General features: G+C 51.0%; 1 protein-coding gene across 1 annotated transcript; it reads left to right on the top strand.

The window, feature by feature from the left end:
- The first annotated feature begins 5,715 nt into the window (after positions 1 to 5,715).
- On the top strand, positions 5,716 to 24,817 carry TMPRSS5 (transmembrane serine protease 5). The gene is made up of 12 exons (XM_040976727.1): positions 5,716 to 5,812; positions 6,137 to 6,235; positions 6,780 to 6,899; positions 8,224 to 8,359; positions 9,375 to 9,488; positions 9,899 to 9,942; positions 10,600 to 10,762; positions 11,643 to 11,821; positions 12,393 to 12,482; positions 12,885 to 13,027; positions 13,249 to 13,401; positions 24,734 to 24,817. Exons 1-12 carry the CDS (start codon positions 5,716 to 5,718, stop codon positions 24,815 to 24,817), a joined length of 1,422 nt encoding a protein of 473 aa, XP_040832661.1.
- The last annotated feature ends 693 nt before the right edge of the window (positions 24,818 to 25,510 follow it).

Below are 25,510 nucleotides of genomic sequence, written 5' to 3'. Positions count from 1 at the left end.
CTGGTAGTGTAGTGCCTCACTTCAGTCCAATGGGTCTCTTGGAGTGCAATCTGGCCATGTAACAGCTGTTAGGGAAGCGTGGCTCCTTTGAAGAAGATGATGTAGCTTTGTCCAAGGTAGTGCCACGCCAGACGCTATCCCATTGTGTCATGGGAGGAATTCATGAGGACAAGGTGATTTTTCAAAACGACTCTCTTGACACAACCTTCCGTCCCCCAATTCCTACTCAGCAGTATGGAACTACATAAGACTTAGCTTGGATGATGAGAGAGCTTTCCAGAACCACAGGGGTAGGAACATGGAGAGCAGGGCCTCAATTTAGAGGGCTGATGCATCGAGAAGACTCAGATACGTCCTGAAAGAGCTCCTGGCTCCTGGCTACGGATCGACACAGCACCGGCCATTGCGGTCACTTGGGAAACATTTTCCGTCCAATGATTCACTCCCCAAGTGGCCGCAACGGCTGGAGCTGAGCTGATCCGAAGCCAGGAGCCTTTTCTGGGTCTCCCATATGGGTGCAGGGTCCCAAAGCTTTGGCCTGTCCCAGACTGCTTTCCCGGGCCACAGGCAGGGAGCTGGATGAGAAGTCGAACCCCTGAGATTAGAACCGGCGCCCGCACCCATGAGGGATCCCGGTGCATTCAAGGTGAGGACCTTAACCAATACTCTATCATGCTGGGCCCAATTTATTTATTTTTATTAGAAACGCAAGTATACAGAAAAAAAAAGAGTTAAAGCTCTCTCATCCATCTGCTGGTTCACTCCCCATGTGACCATAATGGCTGGAGTTGAACTGATCCAAAGCCAGGAATTTCTTCCAGGTTTCCCACCCAAGAGCAGGATCCCAAGGCTTTGCGCAGTCCTTGACTTCTTTCCCAGACTGCAAGCAGAGAGTTGGACAGGGAAGTGGAGAGCCAGGACATGAACTGGCATCCCGTGGGATCCCAGTGGATGCAAGGCAAGGATTTAGCCACTAGGCCATTGAGCTAGACCCTTGAGACTAATTCTATAGCGCCTATATTCTTTGCTTGTGATCCAGGAGTGTCTGATTAGTGATCAGTGGCTGAACAGATTGTCTTGCTATATGGAGCTAATACGTCTCTCATTGTAGAGGAGCTCTTGTGTGTATGTTGAGCTCTGCCTTCAACAAATAGGAAATTTGTAACCTTAGCCTTCCTACTCAAGTAGAGTCTCAAGGTTTGCCAGGAGTGAGAGCTTAGGACCTTTCTTAGAATTTCCTGCGTATGTGTGCAGCCCTGGCCGTGGGCACAGGCCTCTGCTTGTGTTTGGCTTTCTAGAATCCTGGCAATACATCAGAGCCTTTAAAACCATCCCTGGATTTTCCTTGTTAATGTTTTGGTTAACCTGCTGTTTGCTTAACTCCTGTCGATTGCTTCAAGCAGCCACCAAATCCAACAATTTTTCTAATTGTTTTTGACAAATGTCCTCAGGGAAAACCTATTCACATTGGGCAAGGTCTGAGTCAGCTCAAAATAAAACAGCTTTGCAATTGGAATTATCTAGAGAAACACTAGACAGTTGAAATCATGACAACTTTCTGGGCTTGATGCTTGCTTTATTTATTTATTTATTTATTTATTTATATTAAATATTTATTTATTTTTCCATTACAAAGTCAGATATACAGAGAGGAGGAGAGACAGAGAGGAAGATCTTCTGTCTTATGGTTTTCTCCCCAAGTGAGCACAACGGCTGGTACTGTGCTGATCCGAAGCCAGGATCCAGGAACTTCTTCCAGATTTCCCATGCGGGTGCAGGGTCCCAAAGCTTTGGGCCATCCTCGACTGCTTTCCCAGGCCACAAGCAGGGAGCTGGATGGGAAGTGGTGCTTCCCAGATCAGAACTGGCACCCATATGGGACCCCTGCACGTTCAAGGCGCGGACTTTAGCCGCTAGACCACGCCACCGGGCCCGGCTTGATACTTTAAGGGGCACCAAGCCTATCCCACCCCTTTCTTGATGCTGCCAGCATGTTGATTTGTGCTGTGATTGTGAAATGCTGTCTGCTCAGGGGTACTGCACAATAGGACAAGCAGGATGGAAGTGAATGTACCACAAAGCACATTTTGTATGACTGCGATGATGCCATTTTTGGGGGATAAATATGTCTCAGATTGCTGCAAACCTTTGGTTAACTTTCAGAATTCTGAAAAAGTTGATTCTGACTATTTGCCCCCGCTTTTCTCATTGCTTTTATGGAGGAAAGCATCTTCAGAGATCTGCACTCTGTCATTTCTCCCAGGCATCACCTGCAATATATTTGAAGTGCTCTTCTCTGTGATTGCTTCCCCATATCTCGAGGCTGCACTCAAATATCTCCTCAATTGTGGGGCTCTTGCTGTCAGTTGGGTAAAGGAGTCAGCTATTTCTCTACCCTCCTATACCTCTGAGTTCATACCTCTGCAATTTCACTTTTGACAAATAACAGTAATTTACATCTGCTCCTGTTATTCCTTCCAGCCTAGAAGCTCCTAGTTGGTGACTTATGTCTCATCCCCACCCCATGCCCAGTCTACTCCCTAACACACAGTAGGCAGTTGTGTCGATGGGGTCAAAGTATCAATGTGGGAGACCTAAAGCCTCCCCCAGGAAAGGCTCAGTTCCAGCCATCACCATCTCTCTCCTCCTGCTTCTATAATCCATAGCTGACCCAGGTCTCCTCATGTTATTGCTTATGGGGAACTCTGTATGATGAACATAAGCCCACGGGGACACACTGGGTTTATGAGGAAAACTAGAAGCAAGAAATAAAAGGAAACCTGTGTCTATGTGGCTAAGGTTCAGCAGAAATCAGAACAGTAGCAGCTCCTGTTTGCTGCCATAGTCTGTTGCACACCAGGCTAAGCTGTATGGTCAGGATCTCATGTAATTCTGACATCAGCTCTACGAGGTAGGCACCAGTACCCTCATTTGATGGGTGAGTACGGGAAGTGAGTGAACTGGGTTGGGATGAAGGCCTGCTTCTAAAGCCCGTATTCTTAGCCATTCCATCTGAGGGACCTAAGGGAGGCAAACAAGAAAAAAGACCACCACTCCAATCTGTCTGCTTCTTTGTCTAAAGTGACGTAGCTCCCAGGCATGCTCCTTCTAGCCTGGGCTCAGCTGGGACATCTTGTCATTTAAAGCAAGATAGCCCTGTGGGCCCCTGCTTGCACATGGCTCCCAGGGCTGGCAGCTGGGAGAGGCCCCATTTCCCAGGTCCTGGGGAGACAGGTGCAGTCCTGGGGTGAGAGGTAGTTGTGATCCTTCAGCATCACCCAATGACCAGGACGGCTGGGCTAGCCAACCACACAGAAGCAAGACATGATTCCGACAGCTCAGACATTTCAGCGCATGCTAATGGCAGTCTCCACAACAACTCTGTCAACATGCTTGGCATGGGCATACTTTTTGGCACAAGGGACCTGGTTACTAAGTAACAATAGCTGGCCTCCCCTCCTCCCCATAACCTTTTTCTCTGTTTTTGAGCTTCTAGTAGGCAGGTGGGAGGGGCTGGGGTTGCCTAGCCCAGCACTTGGCTCCTCTTTCACGCGACAAGGGACCTATTCATGGGGCCTGAGCAGAGTTCATTGTCTCTCTGGTGTGTGTGCAAGCGCGCATGTGTGTGTGTGTGTGTGTGTAGGGGGATGTAGGGAGGGGCCATGTGTGAACCAGAGAGATCTCATTCTCTAACCAAATTGGCTGGACTGTTTAATAAGTGCTAACCCAAGGACAGGAGCAGAACACTATGTAGCGGCCCCTGAAGTCTTCCATCAGTGCCATCCACCTATGCGGTAAGGCTAGGCCTCTGTGCCATCCATGCTGCCACCTCATTCTCCCTCTGCCCCTGGGATCCTAGGCTGGTGGAGAGAAACACCCCGCTACCCCACACTCCCTCCACACTGGGCACCTGTGAGGTGGGAGCTGGCTTATGGCGGGAGGCGTCCCTGTGTGGTCAACTGTATTCTCTTGCCAGGGACTTCCTTTTACACTCTCTCTTGTCCCACATAAGGCTGGTCAAGTCCCTAGCAGGTAGGCAAGTATTTAGTACATCATTATCACATTGAATTTCCACTTAAAAAGACAATTGAAATGTCCCTTACAAGTAAGGACTGGCTTGTCAGGCTACCATAGGAGTTCAGGCAGGTGGGTTTGGAGGTGAGCTGGTCCCTAAGACGAGGCCGGTTTGTTCAGAGGCTGAACTGCATGCTAAGCCCCCATGAAGCTGAGACAGGAGACAGGAGAATAGGCTGCCAATGTCCTTGGAATTCTCTGCAGACCAGACTCTGCTGCGACATCTACTTAGGAGAAAACTACATCCCCAGAGGAAAGATGTGGCTCTCGCAGTCTGTTGTCCTCACATGCTCTTTCACCGGGGCTTACCTGGTTCTCCTGGTCTGTTATCCTTCAGCCCCATTGCCTGTGCCCTGTGGAATCACATCCATGGGCATACAGGTAGTGTGTCTGCTTGCTTTCCTCCTGCGGCACAGGCCTGCAGCTGGCAGGGGGCATCCAGTCCTACAGCTCCTAGCTATAAGTGGTGAAGGATATGGGGAAGTGGGAGTGCTAGGTCACAGCCCCCTTTGACAGCTGAACTGATCTGGGTGCTCATGGACCCTTGTGGTGATTTTCAGGGGGATTCAAAGGTGACTAACCCTGGGGGAGTCTGATGAAGGCTTTCCTGCCCTCAACCAAAGGAATAAGAAAGCCAGTTCACCAGGGCATGAAGGCAGGACTAGGGAGAGTTTGCACAAAAGAGTACTCATTGTGACGCTTGGAAATCGTATCTAAGCCAGTGTTTGGGCAGACGGCCGGAGTTGTCCAGGTTCGCTTTGTAGGTTGTTAGCCTAGCTGAGCACCTGTGGGGCTTTGCCGGATCTTCCTTCCCATTCCTCTTGTGTGTGACTCATGGGCTGCCGATGCAGAGACATGGCTTTTGCTGCTCAGTGCCTTTTCATTCTTAAATCTCTGACTCTTCAGAGTCTTTGAAAGCCTTTCTGTGGACCAGCTGGACACCTTTCTGTGTCCGCATAAACATCTCAAGGCCAGCTCATCTGTGAGGACCTCTCCAAGGAAGCCTTTGTTGATCTCCCAAGTGAGAAGTAAGTGTTTCTTCTTGCGAATGCCAATGATTAGTTTTGTTGCACCTTTCCTCGGTGGTTTAATACATTTCTCGTTTCCATGACATCTCCAGGGCTATGCTGCCAAGCCTTTGAGGTGCTATGAGTGTGTGAGTGTATGTTTCCTGAATTCCCTAGTTGTCCTCTTTACTGACCTGTGCATTTGGACTAAGTAATATTTATGGAATGAGTGACCCGGTGGGAGAGTGCATGGGGAAGGGAATAAAGATGGGAAGGGAAGGGGATGTTGAAGGTGGTGGTAGGAGCAGGGTGGGTGTTGAGAGACTCCAGAAGATGCCCTGGATGCTTATGAAGGCAAGATGAAGGGTGGGCAACCAAAGTGGGCCAAACCCAGGTTCAAGCCTCTGTTTTCCCTCAGGCTGTGTGAGAGCCTAGTGGCGGGGGGTGGGAGGGTGCGGGGGCTCCAGGGGAGAAGGCAGGATCTGAAGGGGAATCTGTGAAAGCCACAGGGTGAGGGAGAGCTTGCAGGTTTCAGCGAGCAGGGAGTGTGGGTATAAAACATGGGCTGGGACTCTTCTTGGCAGTACTTGACATGGGTACTCTGGCTGGCTGACCACTATTTCCCCAGAGTCGAATGCTGGATGAGCCATCCGTGATGGAAACCCAGTACACAGAGGATGACCCGGGACCTGGCACCCCCAGAGGAGAGCCGAGAGACCAGCAACAACCCAGCCGGCCAGACCAGGCCAGAGGGGAGAGAAGGGGTGGGGGCAGTAAAGAGACATTTATCTGCTTCCCTAGCTGCTCTATGGGCCAGTCCAAATAATCAGTGCTCAGAAATCTCTCTCAATCCCCTCACTAGCTGCACCTGCCTCTTCTCATTCTGGGGAGTGAGTAGGCTTGGTGGGCTGCCATCATTGGAACCTGCCCTCTCACCCCACTATTTCAGGCCCATGAGGACTGGGGCAAAGCCACTGTGGGAGCCCAGCGGGTGCCCCAGGTGGAGTCAAGCTGTCTGGTGAGAATAGGGAATAGAAATGTTTTCTGTCTTCCAGTTTCACAGTTAAAGTGCTGGCACTCAGTGCATCATGGCTGGGCTGTGCTGGGAGCAGTGGGCCTGCTGGCTGGAGCTGGCGTCAGCTCTTGGCTCCTATGTAAGTATAGGGGCCTTTCATGGCCAAGGCGATAAGGGAGATATATGTGCAACAGCCAGGATCTGGGAAAGGGAAGCAGGTACTGAGTAGGTATGAAGTGCTGACAGGGACCAACAATTTCCTTACCTACTCTATGTAGATAATCACAGGAGAAGAGCATAAAACTGCAGTGGGAAGGATTTTTGGCTCTACAAAAAAGAACATTTTAATCTTGCTGTGGAAAGTGTAAAATACCCAGTGGATGATCCAGGGAGGCCCTAGTCAAGCTTTTTCTAGAAATTTTTCCCAGAATGAGAGAGAATGAGAGAGAAGAGAGGAACAGAGACAGAGGGAAAGACACAGAGAGAAAAAGAACAGGGAAGAAAATGAGAGACCGAGAAAGGCAGGGACCCGTGCCTTGTGACTCACTCTTCAGGGGACTGGTTGGGACTGCCCAAAGCCAGGGTGGCTGATGAGGAGTCTCCCACCTTGGGGATCCCTCCCCTGTCCCAGCCTCTTATCTGTGAGACACCCCCCTCCCCTTCTGCCTTGTCCCTCCCTGTAGTGCTGTACCTGCAGCCCTCTGCCTCCCAGCCTATCTCCGGACCCTTGCAGCAGGAGGAGAGTGTGAGCTGTTCTGAGGCCAGCAGCCAGGAACCTGTTACCCCCACGCTTCCCAAAACAGGTGAGCCACTCCCCTAGAACACTGAGACTCTACACCAGCCCAGGACCCCTTTCCACAGCTCTGGAGTCCCCCTTAGTTCCCTGTCCCTTTCTGCCTTTCCCTGCTGTGGTGTGAGAATGGGGACAAGGTACCAGCCTTGCAGCATTGAGCTCTGACTTGGGGCTTGAAGTACTTCCTGGGGATCTCTGTCTAGGGTTTGGCCAGGAGCCCAGTTGGGCAGGAGGGATGGGAATTTGCCGTCTGGGACAAAGTGAACCAGCAGTGCTGGGGAAAAGGAGCCAGGTCTGTGAGGCGGTGGTGTGACACCAGTACGGAACCATGTCAACCCAGGGCAGCCTCGCTCTACCTCCTGTATTGTCCTTTCCCTTCCAGGTAAGGCTTGGGGATGGGAAGGTACAGTGATGGCTGGAGGCTGGTGGTCAGAACAAATTATAGGAATTAGAACAAGGCTGGAGTCTTGTGTTTGGCTTGCTGGGAAACCTAGGGCACATGGCATATTTGAGTCTGTTTCCTACTCTAGAAAATGTAAATAAAAATATATACTGCAAGAAGTAGTAAGGATTAAAGAAAAGCTAATATTTAAAAAAGGTTTATTGTGAAGCTTATTAATTTGCTTGCTTGGGCAAAATGCCAGAGTTGGGGGCTTAAGCCGCAGGCACTTGTTTTCTCACGGTCCTGGAAGGCGGATGCTCAAAGCTGAAGGTCCTGGCAAAGCTCCCATCCTGGCCAGCAGGTGTCTAACAGCAGCCGGGTCTCTCCCTGCAGTTTAATGACAGGCTGGTATCCACTTTTTAGAACCTCCTTAACCTCAGTTACCTTCTTAGAGCTTCTGAAAGACAGAAGCTTCAGATACAGTTGCCGCGGGGGTGGGGTGGGGGCTAGATTTCCACAGAAGAATTTATAGGAGACACCATCCAGTCTGTAAAACCTGGAGAAAGCAGACACTCAATAAACGGTCATTGTTACTATCACAAGATCTGAAGTTAAAGACCTGGAAGCAGCTATTGCTTGCTGCCTTTCCTGACGTGGGACAAATACTCTCACTCCTGTGCCTTAGTTCTTTGCCCTGCAGAGAGAAGGATGGTAAGATTTGCTGCCCAGGGCTGCCCCACTGACCAGTGACAGAGAGCCCCCCAGAGTACTTTGTTAAAATACAAAACCAAGGCGTTCCACGGAGAGTGGTTTTATTGTTTTGGGAATTGTGCCAACACTGTGGCCATGAGGGATCCTGGGTGACCCAGATGCTTCTGCTGAGGCTCCTTGAGGCCTCCAGCTCACCCTGTCTCACGACAGGTGGGATGTGGTTTGTATGTTGTGGTTTCAGTGTCTTTCAGAATAAACAGAGAGGACTTCCTGCTGGAGGTGCAGTTGAGGGCCTGGCCAGACTGGCTCCTGGTCTGTCACGAAGGCTGGAACCCCGCCCTGGGGTTGCGGATCTGCCGGAGCCTTGGGCACCTCGGGTAACAGGAGCCAGACCTGGAACCTGGTGGGCGGGTGGGGGGCGGTGCAAGGGAAGGCCTGGTGAGTGAGCTGTCACCCTCAGAAAAGTGCTCAAGAAATAGTAAGAGGTAGTTTGGGCTATCTTCTGGCCTCTGTAGTACCCCAGGCTGTTTCCTTTGAGCATTACTGCCCTTTTAAAAAAACGTATTTATTTATTTATTATTGGAAAGGTAGATTTAAAGACAGAAGGAGAGACAGAGAGAAAGACCTTTCATCCACTAGTTTGTTCCCCAAATGACCACAAAGGCTGGAGCTGAGCCAGTCCGAAGCCAGGAGCCAGGAGCTTTCTCTGGGTTTCCTGTGCAAGTGAAGGGTCCCAGGGCTTTGGACCAGCCTCCTTTACCTTCCTAGGTCACAGCAGGGAGCTAGATTGAAATGGGAGCACCTGGGCTAGAACCATAATGACATGTTAGGCTGCAAGGTGGAGAGTTAGCCTACTGAGTCATTGCAATGGCATCCTCATTGCTTTTTTTTTTTTTTTAAAGATTTATTTATTTATTGGAAAGTCAGATATACAGAGAGGAGGAGAGACAGAGAGGAAGATCATCCGACCGATGATTCACTCCCCAAGTGAGTGCAACGGCCGATGCTATGCCGATCCGAAGCCAGGATCCAGGAACTTCTTCCAGGTCTCCCACACGGGTGCAGGGTCCCAAAGCTTTGGGCCGTCCTCGACTGCTTTCCCAGGCCACAAGCAGGGAGCTGGATGGGAAGCAGAGCTGCCGGGATTAGAACCAGCACCCAAATGGGATCCTGGCAGTGTTCAAGGCGAGGACTTTAGCCGCTAGGCCACGCCGCCGGGCCCATCCTCATTGCTTTTTAACAAACAAATCCCAGAAGAGGTCATGGGTAGGGCCTGGCTCCCTCAATGTGCTGGTAGTGTTCCAGGCACATTCCAGTTATGCTTGCTTAACCACCATTTCTCATGTCACTGTTTAAAGCTGATTTTCTCCTGTTCTGTTCCCTTCTATTCAGATTCACTCAGCACAAGGGAGTAAACCTGTCTGATATCAAGTTCAGAGGCTCTCGGGAGTTTGCTCAGCTGTCTCCCAGACTGGAAGGCCTCTTGGAGGAGGTGTGGCATCTTAGGTAGGGCTTCCAAGGTTAGACGAATTGGGTCCTTTACTTCCTGCTGGGCAGTGCAGCAAATCTCTTCCCTTCTTGGGAAGCTGGTAACCAGGACATGCCCTGTGTGAGAGAGGAAGACGAAGCTCAGAGCCACTTGGTGGGAAAATCTCGCTTTCTTATCTGTGAATAAATGCTTCATTTGCAAGTCTGGGCCCTGCCCAAATCAATCCTCAAGGACCAAGGAGTCCTTCTGCCACCCTCTGGGAGTCTGGGGGTGGGGGTGTGTGTTTGGGTGGGGCAGGCAAGAAATAGTGGGTTCTAGTCCTGTTAACTGGCTACCACCCCTTGCTTTTACCCCCACTCCGGGGTATATATGTGCAGTCTCAGGATGGGTACCTGTCCAGCTTCCTGTGAGTGGCTCTGTTTTGCAGGGACAACTGTACCTCTGGTCGAGTTGTGTCCCTCAAATGTTCTGGTGAGTTGGATCTTGGACTGATTTAAGTTAGGGAGGGGAGAAGGTATCACTCCTGCTCTGAGTGTCAGCCGGCCGCATGGACAACTCAGCTAGATTTGGGTTGGAGTTCTTGCCCACCTACCTGCTGGGCTCCTCCTTGAAATTAGTTATGGTTCTGCCCAAAACAGAACCCTGCCTGAGCTTAGGGCCCAGTTCCCAGCAGCCATTGGGTTGATGATCTCCTTCATCACCACCTGCCACTGTTTACCATTGCCTCTGACACTCACTTGCCCTTCTGGAAAACTCCAAAGGGGAAATTATATATGGTCATTGAATAAGCTGTTGGCAGTCTCAGGAGACCAAGGGCAGGTGTGAATTCTGGGCTCAAGGGGGAAGTTGTAGTCTTCCTGTCCGTCATCCAGTTACCTTTCTCTCCACTCAGACCTAAATGTGGGATGGGCATTAGAGTGGGTGCTGGGGCTCCACAGGTAACACAGATGTAATCCCCGCAACTGGAGGGGCAGGCAGGTATATTATCAACACATGGGCCTTCTCATCCCTCAGGGATAAGTAAGGACAGCCTCATTGGTTCTGGGGTTTGGCTCCTGGCTATATTCCCTGAGAATCAGGACCGCTCTGACACCTCTCTCTTTCTGTCTTACCTTTCTCCATTGGCAGAATGTGGAACAAGGCCCCTGGCTTCCAGGATAGTCGGTGGACAGGCTGCAGCCCCTGGTCGTTGGCCGTGGCAAGCCAGTGTCACCCTGGGCTCCAGGCACACGTGTGGGGCCTCTGTGCTGACCCCACACTGGGTGGTCACTGCAGCGCACTGCATGTACAGGCAAGTCCTGAGGGTGGGGGCACATGGTTGTCTTTTTCTGTTTAGTTGTTAGGATGTTCCGTGTGAAAGTCCATGTCCAGTTGTCTCCTCCAGGTGGGGCTAGGGCGATGCCTAACTTTCCGTTTGGGTCAAGACCAGATCTGCCCAAGTAGCAGGCATGATGTAAAGATTGGTTCCGTGTAATTGTTCCGTGTGTAAGTTTCTGAAAAGCTGCCATACCTGCAGCCCTCTGGGCTTCTTCGCATTTATCACCACTGTTATGAAACGCTTTTCCATGCAGTGATTTGCTTCATGCCTTCTTTGTCCTTCAGGCTGGAAACACCATGCAGGCACTTGTAGTCTGGTTTATCACCTTGTCTCTTTGTAGATTTCTCCACGGCGGGGTCCCCAGTGCCTAAAACAGTCATGGCAACGTAGCAGGGGCTTAATACATTGTAGAAAGAATGAACAAATGAATGAGCTATTTGCTCCTCTTCTCTTGGTGACAGGCAGAGGGAGCTGAGGTGAGGGAGGGGTGTGTCTCCCTCCCATCATATGTGGTAAAAGGAGACAGTGCTGAAGGAAGGGTTCCCCTCTCAGCTTGGAGTTCTGGGCTCACACAAGACCTGCTGAAGTTTGCTGTAAAGAGGGGTTACTGAGGAAGGAAATGAGTGATGACCCACAATGTCTCACTGCTTCTGTCTCAGAGCATCTTCTGAGCACCTGCCAAATGCCCAGTATCTTGCCACCTGCTAATATGGTAATAAGAGGCATGGTCTTGGGTCCCAGGATCTGGCAGCTAATGGATAGCTTTTTTGGAAAGCATCCTCCAACTGCCATGTCCCTATTGTCAGCCTCTTGGGTCCCTTCATTCCCAGCTCAGCATGGGCCCTGTGTGTAGTTTCAGGCTGTCCCGGCTGTCCAGCTGGCGGGTGCACACAGGGCTGGTCAGCCACAGTGCAGCCAGGCCACACCAGGGGGCCATGGTGGAGAGGATCATCCCTCACCCCTTCTACAGCGCCCAGAATCATGATTATGACATTGCTCTCCTGCGGCTCCGGACGCCGCTCAACTTCTCAGGTGAGATGCTGGCCCTGGGTGAGCAGGTGAGCAGGGATGGGAGAATAGCAGTGGACAGAAAGAGATGAGCTGGTTTCTCAGGCTTCCTCGTGGGGCTGTAAGCGTTAAACCATTTCGTTCATCTGGGACCAAAGTGAATTTTGTCATCACGTAGATCTGATGTTGCAACAACTTTCACCTGGAATCTTTGTGGGACAAAAGCCTAGACTGTTTTGAAGTTGAGGCATGTGGGATTTACCATGTGGTCCCAAGCAGAACTTGCCTAGTGGCCCCACCCAGCCAGCCTTCTGAAAGGAGTTTCCAACCTCCCTCTCAGTCTCCAGGCAGCAGGTGGTGGCATGTGTGCTGCCCACCTCTAGAGGGCACTGTACACATTGCCATGTGTACTCTGCTGTGACTGGAGACCCCTAAGGTGGGTCCGTGCACACAAGCTGCACAGCCCTCCAGGGTGCCTGGCTCCAAGTCTGAGAAGGAGGATGGAGAGGATCTGCCTGTCCTGGCCCTTCACCCAGACTCCGTAGGGAGAAGAGCCAAGCCCGAGTGAGGACTGTGACCCTGTGTCTCCCTGCAGACACAGTGTGCTTGCCAGCCGAGGAGCAGCATTTCCCAAGTGGCTCTCAGTGCTGGGTGTCAGGCTGGGGCCACACTGACCCCAGCCATGGTGAGTCAGCTCCCAGGGCCCTGGGGGAATAGGGGCATGGGTGGGGGGCATGCTTCCCCAAAGTGAGGTACCTCCACTTCCTCAGGCCATGGCAATGCCAGTGCTCTTTCCCTGGCATCATCCGTGGCCAGGCCCGGGACTCCAGGTTCTGCTGCTCAAGTCTTCCAGGAGAGGAAGTTTTTCCTAAATCCAAGCCCTTTCTGTCCCAGGAGGTTATCACATCCACATTTGGTGGCTGTGAGTCCTCTTCTTCATCTTCCAGCTGTCAGACACCTGCCCCCTCACCTGGGCTCCCCTCCCTGGGGCTGCATGCCTCTGGGACCTCTGTGCACCTCTGTTGTTGCTGCTATTTCTTCCTGGCCCATGCTGGGGCCCTGCAGCTTCTCTGGGTGTCTCCCACAGCCCACAGCTCAGACACTCTCCAGGACGCCGTGGTGCCCCTGCTCAGTTCCCGGCTCTGCAATAGCTCTTGCATGTACAGTGGAGCCCTCACCCACCGCATGCTGTGTGCCGGCTACCTGCACGGAAGGGCCGACGCCTGCCAGGTGAGGCCTGTGCTCCGGGGGAGGGGACACGAGACAGTCCATCTGGAAGGAGGGACACTTAGAGAGCCTAGAGCTTGTGATAAGGGTTTGTGCAGAGGGGTGTTCTAGCAGGGAGAGGAGGAAGCTGGGTAGCAGAGTTCATTCTCCGTGGAAGTGCAGTGCTTCTGCACCAGCAGGAACTAACTGGCTATTTCTCTCTGTCTCATGCTTGCATCCCTCAGGGGGACAGCGGAGGCCCCTTGGTGTGTCCAGATGGGGACATGTGGCACTTAGTGGGCTTGGTCAGCTGGGGTCGTGGCTGTGCAGAACCCAATCACCCAGGTGTCTATGCCAATGTGGTTGCGTTCCTGGACTGGATCCATGACATTGTGCAAGTGAGTTGGTGACAGGGAGGTTTGAAAGGACTTGCCCTTGGTCCCTGTGAATCACCCCACCTGTGGGTGCTGGGAGGGGACCAGGAAGCTGGGGAAGAGGAGGCCTGGGTCTACAGTCTAGATCTGTCATTTCCTTGGTGGCCTCTGTTAACTTCCTAACCTTGGTCAACCTCCGTTTCCTGGCAACAACAGTTGTGGCCACCTCTTGTACCAAGTGTGACCATTGTGTGGAGAGTTTGCACCCAGGGGCTTGGGTTCTTACATTTTTATGTGACACTGGCAAGCCACGGTACTCCCTCCAGTCCATGGGAGGACCATGCAGGATGGCACAGATGAGAGCACGTGATTCACAGCAGGTGCTTGAACAGTACACAGCGTGATAGAAAGTATCTCCGACATGGGCTTGGGTGCAGGTGGAAGACAATGGCTTTAGGATCTACCTGGGGGTGTGCATTCATCTCCTCACTGCAATCGTAGAAAGCCCATCAGAGGACTCAGCTATTTTAGACCCAATCTAGAGGTGGGAATCCAGGCTCTGAATGGCTAAGTGACGACCCTGGAGCCAGGCCGTGAGTCCAGCTCTTTTCTCTTTTGGTGTGGGGCTGTTTGCCTTAATCTGTGTTGTGTCCTCTTCCTTCACTCTCATGGCCACCTGGCCTCATGTCTCCTGGGGTCTCCGGCAGGTCCACTAGATGGAACGGAAGCAGCAGCTCTGATGCCCATGGCGGGAAATACACTACGCTGCAAGAGAGACACAGCCACCACCCTTGGGCCACCAGCTCTTCCCCTCAGGATCTGACGTGGAGTGACTCTTTATCACTAGGGAGGCTCAACAATCGGAGAGATGGGGGCTGGGTTGGACATGGTGAGGGGTGAGGAGGAAGAGAGAAGAGTCAGTTGCTGGAGACAAACCATCTGGGAGCCTGCCCTCTGCCTGCCCCCTCCTCTGTCCTGTGCACATAATGCTCAGGGTAGCCCTGCCTTCCCCACTGTGTCCTCAGGCAGAGGCAGGCTGACTGCCTCCCTGACTCCAACCTTGATAGGGCCAGGGCTGGGCGAGAACCCAAAGTTCTCCTCATTGCCCTGGCAGTCTTAGCTATTGCCCATTCTCCCCAGCTCAGGTGGGTCCCTCGTGCTAAGGTGCCACGTATAACCAGGAGGTTGGTATTGGGATAGGGCATAGGTTTGAAAAAGAGAGTTCTACAGGCTGGTGCAAAGAGTTCTGGTATTAAAGCGAATGACGTGCTGTGTGGTCTCAGGTCAAAGTCCTTCTATCTCACATGGATGTGTTGTGGGGTAGAAATACAACTTTCCTGCCATGCGTGTTTCCTCAAGCTTCGGTGCTCAAGGCTGTTCGTCTATTCTAGAATTTTGTCATTTGCGTATTTATCTCATCCTGTTTCCACCCTCCTCCCCCCAAAGTTTGTTGTTTCTTTCACTCCCCAAATGCCTAAAGCGCAGGGGCTGGGCCTGCAAATTCACTCCAGGTCTCCAGAGTGGCAGCAAGGACTCCGCGAGGTGGAGCTGGCATTATCACTGTCTCCTGCGGTGTGAGTTACGGCACTCTGCAACTGGGAGCTGGGCCAGAACCCAGACACTTTGGTGCAGGATGGGAGCATCTGGCTGCTGTCTTAACTGCTACATCAACCACCCGTGCTTACGTAATTGCTGACATTCATTGGTTGCATCTGCTTCTGTAATGAAAAGCCCCAGCTGACCAGGCACTCTGTGGCTTCTAGCCTGCACACCCTGCTCTCACAGGCAAGATTAGATTTCCTGCAGGGAACACCTCTCCTTCTTAACTCCTGTTTTGGAACATGGCCTTTTGGGTCAAGCCCAGTTAACACTATCCCAGCTAAAGCCGTTCCCTACTTTCTCTTCTTTAGCAATTGAAACACACTTGGCATCTTGTCTCTGAAAGCTGCCATGAATTTTTTATGGTGCTTATCCAAGGAAATGCAATTAGCATGTAGCAATAGCAGAACTATGTTATCTGCATATTCCCTGCCCCCCGCCCGCTGTTGTACAGATGATTCCTGGAGGGTCTCCTCTGTTTACACGAAATGCATGAAGAAGTCAGGGTTTGCTTTTGCTGTTGATCTATTCCAGATGAGGAGCTTGCTGGGTTTTTGCTGACCAGTTGCAGAAATCGTGTGGGAAAAGTCAAAGCAGCCTCCCACTGTGCCCTGGAACCCAGACCTTCCACACCTCCAGTTTTCCCCAGCCGGTAGCATTTGAACAGTGCTTCTCAGGGTATAACCCCGGCTTGCCTGGGGGATCTCATGTCTGTGTGCCAAGGAGGTGACTCTGACTGCCCCATTTTACAGAAAGCACCTTAGTCCAGAGAGCCCAACATCACTCAGCTAAGTGAGCGCCAGGCTTGGGATCTGTCTATACCTGGCACCTGGCTGAATTACAGGGACTGCAGAGGTTGGCCTTGAGAGGCACTCACCACTGACTCACCTATCCTGTCACCTGTGTCCCATGAGACACAACCTGTTTCTGCTATCACTGAGCCCACTGACACTCAAGCAGCCAAGGGCCCCTGCTGTAGACCCTTCTTAAGCAGTCTTTGAAGGCGCTCCCAGCTCTCCCTGAGATTTGTAACCTGCCTTAAACTCCATGCACATGTACCTCCTGTAGGAGAAGCACAACAAATGCACTACATAGGGGATTGCTGGCTAGGATTCCTTGATGGTCCATAGAAGCTCCAGGGATCTGGCCAGGCCACCAGCCAGGCTGGAGACTCAGAAGAGATCCTTCTCCCTCTGTTAGTGAGCACTATCAGCCAGACTCTCAGGAAAGCCAGGGAGGAGCGGCCCTGCTGGCTCTGTTCCCCTAGAGCCAGCTGCTTGGAGGTAGGGGTGGAGCTGGCAAGATATTCCTGCTCAGCTCTCAGAGGACTTTAACGTGGGTCAGCAGCATACCCTGCTGGATCTCTCTCCCCACCTGCTCTATAGGGAACTGGCAGGTAGAGAAGCCAACTGTCTTACTGAGACTTGCTGGCAACCAATGGTCAGTGGCCAATCAGGTAGGTGAGTGGAGAGCCAGGCTGTAAGGGACCTCCCTGGGCGTCTGCTATGGGGTAAGTCAGGGCTGGTCTCAGTGAGGGAAACCTGCCCTCTGCTCCCCATGCATTGAGCATGTACCAGTTTTGGCACAGCTTTTGAATTTCCTGAGACTCCCCAGGAAGCTCACCGCAGGTCCCCAAGCCTTGGGTGGAGCCCTTCTCTCTTCTTTCCCTTCCCTGTGCCCGCAGGGTCTTTAGGGTACTGCGGCATGAGGGCTGGCCCTCCCTGGGACAGCTTCTGCAGAGTTCTGCTGTTCCTAGAAGAGCTGCTGAGAACAAGTGGGGAACAGTTCTCAGATTCCTTCTTGTAGAACCGGCTCACCCACCATAGGGCAGAACAGGCTATCCATGCTGAAAGTAGGAACAGAAGTCCCTCCATTGTTCTTCTCTCCTCTGCCCTCTCCTGGCCACACACAAGGCACTTCTTGCTGCTCTGAGGTGGTACTCCCTTCCATAGAGCCCCTAGCCTTGGCATCTGACCATAGGAAACCCCATTTCTTGCCACTGAGCCCAATGAGGGCTGTAATGGGGCAGTGAGCTACTGCCCATGGCTTGGTCTTGCTGCTCTGTGACCTCTGGCTTGTCAGAGGAGGGGTCTAGACCAGGAGGTCAGCAGGGTGTCTACCTGTCTGACCGGCTTTAATGCAGGCCTTCTGGGCTTCAGACCTTCCAGCTGGGACACCCTCAGAGAGGACCCTGTTCCTTGGGGACAGAGCTGGAGAAAGTACTTGCACAGCTGTGAGCCATTCTGCTTGCAGGCCTGACCTCTGGGTCCCTGACAGGCATAGACAGCAGGATAGAGACTTGCAAGTCACCCTTCCCCATGCTCTTCGGTCCAGCACTGGTATATAGAGCTCCCAATGTTTTCGACCCAGCCTGGGGAATCCTTCAATCCAGGACAATGAGGATGGTGGCTGATACTAAGCCTCTCTTTTGTATCAAGAGTTCTGCAAAAAATCCAGGGCCCCTCAGCCTCCTGGGACCCTCCTGTCCTCCTTGAGGTTGACTGAGTCCAGTGACGCCCTCCCTGGTACCCAGAGTAGGAAGAGGAGGGTCCCGGTTGGTAGACAGTGAAACCAGCAGATACTGCTTTGGCCCAGAGGCCCTTTGGACAGCCCAAAGTTGACTTGACTGTTTTCTCGTTTTAGTGGATCCTATCTCTGCTCACTTCACCTAAGGTTTGCTGCAAAGCACCTGTACCCAGCCCAGGTGCTCTCTGACCATTTGGGGGATGCTGGAGGATGAAACAAGTAGAGAGTCACCCCAGAGTGCCTTGCAAATGGATTTCTTGGTTTCCTCATTGATTTCTGCAGAAACCAGTACAGGGCTTAATGTGTGACAGGTGCTGTCTGAGAATGGTGGTGCACACTCAGGAGCAGGGAGAAAAGCCTGCCGTCCTCCTGGGAGCTGGAAGGGCCCATTCCCTGGTCCCTGCCTTCCAGTGGCCTTTGAGAGGAGTGAAGAAGAAGCTACCAGACTGCCAGAACCCACAGGGATTTTGTGGAGTTTGTTTTTCCTTAGCTGCCTGCAGCACTGAGGGCATGAATAAAAGAAGGAGGGAAGATTTACTGTTCCCACATCTTGGCAGTGAGCCCTGTGTTTGTACAGCGGATCCAGGAGAGGAGAGGCTCACGCAAGTGGGAGGGATGTTCGCACTCAAGGAGGAAAGAAGACCCTTGCAGGGTATCTCTCTGGGTATTTTGGCATGCAGCTGCCGCGAGGCTGGCAGCAGCAATCTTGAGTGATCTCTCCCTTCACAGGGACTTCAGTGTCCTCTGACCACAGCCTTACCCCATGCAAGGGTGGTTTGGGGCTTGCAGAGTCCAGAGCAGGCATCTGGGCTGTGACAGGCTGTAACCCTGGGAACAGGTGTTGGGTCCAACAGAGTGTGCTGCCTCAGGCTGGCCTTGTCTGCCACTCAGAGTCCTGTGAGTGGACGCATGTGCTATCCTTCTTCCTTCTCCATATGTTCTCACCTTTCATGGCTGGCCCTGCTAAACCTATCCCTGTATTCAGTCTCAACCCCACCTGGCAGGCATAATCACAAATCACTGGGAAGAACTGATTCCAGTGGCTCTGTACCAGGCAGACAGATTTATAATAGCAGGTGTGTGTCACTTCCTATCTGACCTTTACATCTTCCTCTCCAGAAAATGAGCACATGTGGGACCTGGGGCGAGTGTGCAGGTAGAGGCCCAACATACCATAATTCTAAACAGTTAGAAGGAATGCATCAAGATAATAAATCATGGGCCTGGCGCAATAGTGTAGCAGTTAAAGTCCTCGCCTTGCATGCGCCGGGATCCCATATGGGCGCCGGTTCTAGTCCTGACAGCTCCAGTTCTCATCTAGCTCCTTGCTTGTGGCCTGTGAAAGCAGTCGAGGACGGCCCAAAGCTTTGGGACCCTGCATCCGCTTGGGAGACCTGTAAGAAGCTCCTGGCTCCTGGCTTTGGATTAGTTTAGCTCCGGCCTTTGCGGCTGCTTGGGGAGTAAACCATCAAATGGAAGAGCTTTCTCTGTCTCTTCTCCTCTCTGTATATCTGTCTTTCTAATAAAAATAAATAAATCTTAAAAAAGATAACAAATCATTAAATTAAAACTGTTGGGGCTGGTGCTGTGGCATAGTAGGGTTAATCCTCTGCCCGTGGTGCTAGCATCCCACATGGCTGCCTGTTGGAGTCCTGGATGTTTTGCTTCCAATCTAGCTCTCTGCTAACATGCTTGGGAAAGCAGCAGAAGATGGTCCAAGTCTTTGGGCCACTGCATCCATGTGGGAGACCTGGACAGAGCCCCTAACTCTCAGCTTCAGCTTGGTCCATCTCTGGCTGTTTTGGCTTTTTGCGGAGTGAACCAGTGGATGGAAGAACTCTCTGTTTTCCCTTCTCTCTCTGTAAATTTTACCTTAGAAATAAAAATAAATAAATAAATAAATCCTCTCATCATTATGGACATATCCTTATAAGGTTGTAGAAGGCCTAAGTTAAATATCAAATTCTCAGATTCCGGGATTTTCACCCTGGAGTTAGGTGCATGGGGCGTGCTGACCGGTGGCCACCTGATCTTCCCGGCCTGTGATGCAGCTTGGCCTCCAAACAGGGCCTTCTGTGCAGCCATGTGGACAGTCTGCCTTGGGATTATGCCCACCACCAGGGGTTGCCCTCGAGGCAAGAAGCCTGCATAACCTCTGGAAGCAGGCTCAGGCCACTGGAATTCTAGAGTCTGGCTGGGGGAAGGGGCTTGAGCTCTGGGTGGGTATGTGACTTCAGTGAGGTTTGCTCAAAGAAGGGCCTGGACAGCAGGGCTGGGTGTAAGGTGAAGCAAGGGAGATATCCAACGTGTGAAATATCAGTAGCAGTTGCTCTGGGTCACTCAAGGCCAGCCTGCCTGCTGCCTCACCTTAGCCTTGACCTGGCAGGACAGGAGCCCTAGAGAGTGCAGCCCTGAGCAGAACTTTACTCTGGACTCTATAGGAGCTACTGTTTACACTTGTCAACTTGGCAAGTCAGATGGGTAAAGAAACTGACCCATCTTCTGGCAGCCCCCACTCCTTCTAAGAGCACCCCAAAGCACATCCTACACACATTTTGGGGCTGCTTTCCCAGCAGCCCAAGCCAATTATGATTCCATGGGCTCCTGTGAAGTGGAAAAATACCCAAAGTGATTCATTCCGACCCCATTTGCATACCTCCCAGAAACGAACACACTGGGGAAAACTGTGATCGCTCTCACACGGCAGCCTTTTGGGGAAAACCAAGGTGAGTCAGAACCAATTAGGAAAAACAGATGTGTAGGGACAGCTCGGGAAGGCAGTTGGGACAGAAATCCTTGTATGCATTTTGGAAAAATGTGGATTAAACAAGATTGCCTTAGAGGTTGCTCATAAAGCAGGTGAGCACTCTGGCTGCTGGGTAACTTGTCCCTCAGGGATTGTTGGCTCGGTGGTATAGGTGGCGTTTGGGAGGGGCTAGTCTGGAAATTTGCCAAGTTGGACTCCACTGTTTGTTCAGGAGGCCGTGAAGTTACTGAATTTTACTGCATTTCTCCTTCTCCTCTGTATAGCAGGATGAACACTAAACACCCTGCTTAAGTCCCAGGTGGTAAAATGGTCTTGGGCCAGTTTGTGCTGCTGGAACAGAAAGCCCATGATTGGATCATTTATATAGAAAAGTAGTTTATTGGGCTCAGGGATTTGGAGGCTGGGAAATCCAAGATGCAAAGGTTGCATCTTGCGAGGACCACCTTGCTGTGTGAACCCATGACAGAGGTGAAAAGAGAGTGCTGGAGAGGAAGAGATCAGACTCCCGGCCTCGAGACCTTTCATCAACACTTGAGTCCATCTGTAAGAGTGGAACCTTGGGAGTGGCACTGTGTTGGAGCAGAGTGGTTTCAAATGCCGCCTGGGATTGGCTTTTCATGTGGGCACTAGTTCGTGGCCTAGCTGCTACATCTCCAATTCAACTCTGTGTTAGTGTGCCTGGGAAAAGCAGCTGAGGACAGCCCTAGTCCTGGGCCCCAGCACCCACATGGGAGACCTGGAAGAAGCTCCTGGCTTCAGCTTGTCTCAGTCCTGGCCATTGAAGTCACTTGGGGGGCGAACCAGCAGATGGAAGATCTCTGTCCAAATAAATAATTTTTTAAGAGTAAAACATAAGCACTTAAACCCCTTCCAACATGGCAGCCCTGAGGATGAAGTTTTGAGCACATGTTCAAACCATTGCAAAGACCATGTGAAGGAAAGGAATAAGAAGGCTGTGGTGGCTGCACAAATAGCTACAGGCAAACATAAAAGGCTGTTGTTTTTTATCTTTTATTGGCCAATTTTCCAGTTGTCCTGATTACCTAGTCATACCCCAGTTTTGAACATCTGTCTCCTGGGTGCCCCGCCACTGAACCCCAGCACTGAATCAAGCAACATTGGCCTTCAAAGGGGCAGACACCCAGGAAAGCAGCTGTGCTTATGATTTGTTGAGAGAGCATAGATTGAACCACTGCAAAAGAGTTTGCAACAATTACCTTATTGCCACTTATGGACAGATGCTAACGGATGTGAAGGAATTGATGTGGTAGGTGTGGCAATTCCCTACTTACTATTAGCATGTAACCTTTTAAGACAACTAAGAGAGGTAAGTGGTGTTCAGATTGTCACCACAGGAGCATGTTTCCATATTAACAGCAGACTGACGCGGATGGAATGGAAATGCTGTCTCTGATCCATGTTTGGCCAGCTTTCATCATGTTCTTAGAGAATATTGAGTCGCACGTTCTCCCCTCCCTGGTTACTGGTAGGGAGTTGGCACCTTCAGAGGAGGCCCTTGGTGTGTTCCTGGGTTCAAAGCCTGGCCCATCACTTCATTTCTCTGGGCCCCAGTTAGTCATCTGTAATCCATGATTCTTCCTTGTGTTATTGTTACAGAAATGAAGTGACACAGAAGGGGCGATGATTGTGAAAGGGCAAGGAGTGGGGGAGCTACGAGGGAGTCCTGGAATAAGGTTTCGCATGGAAGGGCTATGTCCAGGATCCCAGGAGGTGGTAGGCCTGGCATAAGGGGGCGGTGGGGACAGTTGTTGGCCACCTCGTGCACCCCCTGCCCATAGCTGCCCTGCCCTCCTCTCCCCTCACCTTCTTTCCTTCTCTCTCTCTTTTTAAAAATTTTTATTGGAAAGTAAGATATACAGAAAGAAGGAAAGACAGAGAGGAAGATCTTCCATCTGTTGATTCGCTCCCCAGGCGACCACAATAGCTGGAGCTAAGCTCATCCAAACCAAGGAGCCTGGAGCCTCTTTTGGGTCTTCCACATGGGTGCATGGTCCCAAGGCTTTGGGCCGTCCTTGACTGCTTTCCCAGGCTACAAGCAAGGAGCTGGATGGAAAGTGGGGTCATTGGGTTTAGAACTGGCACCCATATGGGATCCTGGGCACTAGGCTACTGCACCAGGCCTCCCTTCTCCATCTCCTCTCTTCCTGTTATTATTCTTTTTTTTAATTGAAATTCTTTATTTTATGCACAAAGAACAATCATGATTTTCCAAAGCATTGATATCTTATCTTAATCCTACTTGGTATACTGGCAGAAACATTGGTGGTACATGTTCAGGTCATATTTCTAAATCAGATCATGCCGGTTTGAGCACGGTCAGCAAGAGCAAGAACCCTGGCTGAACTTTTGAGGCTGACTCCAGTAGAGTTGCTCGTGACCTATCTTGTCCTCAGGAGTGCAACAAGGCAAGGGGCTGCTATTATTTTGGACTCTCTGGCCATACTAGTCCCAGCTCATACTTGGGTGGGATATGTGGACATGCATTCCAATAATTTTAGCCCTGAGTTAAAAATCTAAAGTGCTGCAGGAGCATGCATGAACCAGGGGGCTGCTTACATAGAGTGTGTTAGACTAATGATTGCCGGGACTGAACTTCATCGGGGCTTAGGAGGGTGACGGCGGTGATGGATGTGACAGGGAGGGAGAATACTCGGGGCCAGAGGACCATTGTGAAAGTAGCTGACATTGCCTGGGAAGTAGCAAGTGGTTCTGTGTGGCTGCAGTAGAGATCAGTATCAGGGAACCAGAGCCACAGTGGGTGGTGTGTGGGGACAGGATTGCCACACTCTCTGCCAAACCAGGAGTCCTCGCCTTGTCTTACAGAGAATGGGAGAGGCTGCTGAAACGATCCACAGGGGGACGTCTCAGCACAGGGGCTGGATGGAGCAGCTGCTCTGGGAAAAGCCCAAGGAGGGTTTGGAGGGACACAGCAGAGCATTTTAACAACCACAGCAGGGGTTCTGAACTTCCTTTAAAAAGAGAATCTCTATTTGGAGTGTTTAAATCCAGCAGAGGCAGGAGCCATATGTTATTAATCTGCACATATTTCCAATTCTAAATTGGTGACGCCTACTTTGTGTTCATGCCAACTATGTGACAACTTGCACAGTTCTATGAGCTTCAGCATCTAGTGTATTTCTAGGTTTTGGATGCATGGCACCAAGGCATCCCTACTTCTACAGCTTGGTAGTTGTGAATAGCAGTGGGTTTTTCACAGCTTGACTTTTAGTTTCAGGACACTCTTTAATTAAAAAGGGAAAACTTCATCCAGAAGTGTGCATAAAAATGAGTTCATCTGGTATGCTAAATTAATGGATTAGTGGTTTCTATATAAAAAAAGTGGTAGCAGTCACATTTTATTATGGTTTACATGGTTAAGCTAGATTACAAAATGACACTTGCATCAAGTGTTTGAGAAACTCCAAGCCACTCTTGGACAGTGGTGATAACCAAGACTATTCTTGCCTCGAGAGTGAAGGGTGTTAATGTGAATGACTCATGTCTATCACGCACTGGTGGACAACAATTGGCCTTCACTGTGGCTGAAGTTGGGGGCAGGGGTCACTTCAATGCCAGCTTTCATGGGGCTGTTGAGAAGAGCTTCTCTCTGAACTGCTAGGAGGGGGTGTTGCCATGTTGGGTGTCTGCTCTCTGTGGGCCCTGGAGAACTGGGGTTCTTGTTGCTACTGAAGTCAGGATACTGGAAGAGCTTGCCTCTGACTGCAGACTCTTGCCTGTGTACTCCTGTGACACCCCCACAAAGTCCAAAAGGTTGCTACAGTGGTTTGGGTGTGTTCCCTCCCCACCAAGTCCATGTGTTTGGAATTTAATCTCAAATTAATATGTTAATATTATTTAGAGGTGGAGCATTTGGGAGGTGATCAGAATCAGATGAGGTCACGAGGAGTCCCATGGCTTCATAAGGAGAGGAAAAGAGACCCATGTTCGCATGCTTGCTCTCACGTCATGTAATGGCCTCAGCCAAGTTGCCATGTAGTTGGAAGCTCCTTGCCAGCTGCTGAGCAGGTCCTGATGGCATGCTCTCAGACTCCCCAGACTTCAGAATGTGTTTTACAATGAGTTGCCTGGTCTCAGGTCTTTTGCAACACAATGTGTACTAAGCTGAGTCTGGTAGCAGCTCCATTTACCGAGCATTTAGGGGTACTGTGCACACTGTATGGACCAACGTAACCTTCCAATGAGATGGTTGTTGTTATTATTTCACATTTACAGATGAGGAACTGATGGCACAAAAAGATTAAGCATCCTCCCCCAAACACACAGCTAGCAAGGGGCAGAGTTGGGTTGAGAATCCAGCAGTGAAGAGCCAGATAACCCTACCCATGACGCTCAGTTGTGCTGCTTAAAGGCAAGCATTCGCATCAGATCCCCGGTATCTTTCCATTGTGAATTCACCTTGCGTCTGTCCACTTTTCCCGGCAGTGCTCCCCGTGCCTGCTGCAGAAGGTAGGCTATGACAATGTTCGGGAGGGGATTTCAGGAGAAATTGAGCAATATTCAGTGTAAATGGGGAGAATGTACGTAATGTAGAGATGCACATTGTTTTTTTAAAAAATTATTTATCTATTGGAAAACCAGAGACAGGTAGAGAGCGTGAGAGAGCTTCTGTCCATTGTCTATCTGGCTGGCTCACGACCCAAACAGCTGCAATGGCCAGAGCTAGGCCGATCCGAAGTCAGGAACCGGGAGATTCTTCCAAGCTTCTAAGTGTGTGCAAGCACCCAAGAACTTGGGCCATCCTCCCCTGCTTTTCCAGACACATTAGCAGGGAGCTGGATCAGAAGTAGGACAGTTGGGACTCAAACAATTCATATAGAAGCCCAGTGCTACAGGCAGTGACTTTATCCACTATACCATAAATACTGTCCCTGAGACATAGATTTTTAAAATGTTCCCTTTGGAAGTGGGCATTTAACTAACCAGTAATATGCCAGTTTAAAAAAAAAAAAAACAACAACCCTGTGTCCCTGACCCTTAACTCGGGCTCCTCCTGCCCCCAGCTTCCTATTCTTGCAGACACTGGGAGGCAGCAGTGAGACTCAAGCAAGGAGAGTCCTGCTCCCAAGAATCTCACACTGAGTTCCACACTGGCTGCTGCAGGCACAGAGGAAATGGGTTAGAAGACAGAGCTCAGATACAGATAAATAGACCAAGTACTCTGTGGAGCTGTGCTTGTGTGTGCATGGTCTGAAGGATGTT

The sequence above is a fragment of the Ochotona curzoniae genome, unplaced genomic scaffold, assembly GCF_017591425.1.
Source record: "Ochotona curzoniae isolate NIBS_2020 unplaced genomic scaffold, NIBS_Ocur_1.0 contig_2723, whole genome shotgun sequence".
NCBI classification, from domain to species: Eukaryota; Metazoa; Chordata; class Mammalia; order Lagomorpha; family Ochotonidae; genus Ochotona; species Ochotona curzoniae.
This window is presented reverse-complemented; position numbering and strand designations above follow the sequence as displayed.

What these genes read in the sequence shown, in the direction of transcription:
- TMPRSS5 (XM_040976727.1), top strand. Translation starts at nt 5,716, where the DNA reads ATGCTGGATGAGCCATCCGTGATGGAAACCCAGTACACAGAGGATGAC. An exon ending in CCCCACGCTTCCCAAAACAG is followed by an intron (nt 6,900 to 8,223) that starts GTGAGCCACTCC and finishes TTGTGGTTTCAG; the next exon opens with TGTCTTTCAGAATAAACAGA. An exon ending in GACGCCGCTCAACTTCTCAG is followed by an intron (nt 11,822 to 12,392) that starts GTGAGATGCTGG and finishes GTCTCCCTGCAG; the next exon opens with ACACAGTGTGCTTGCCAGCC.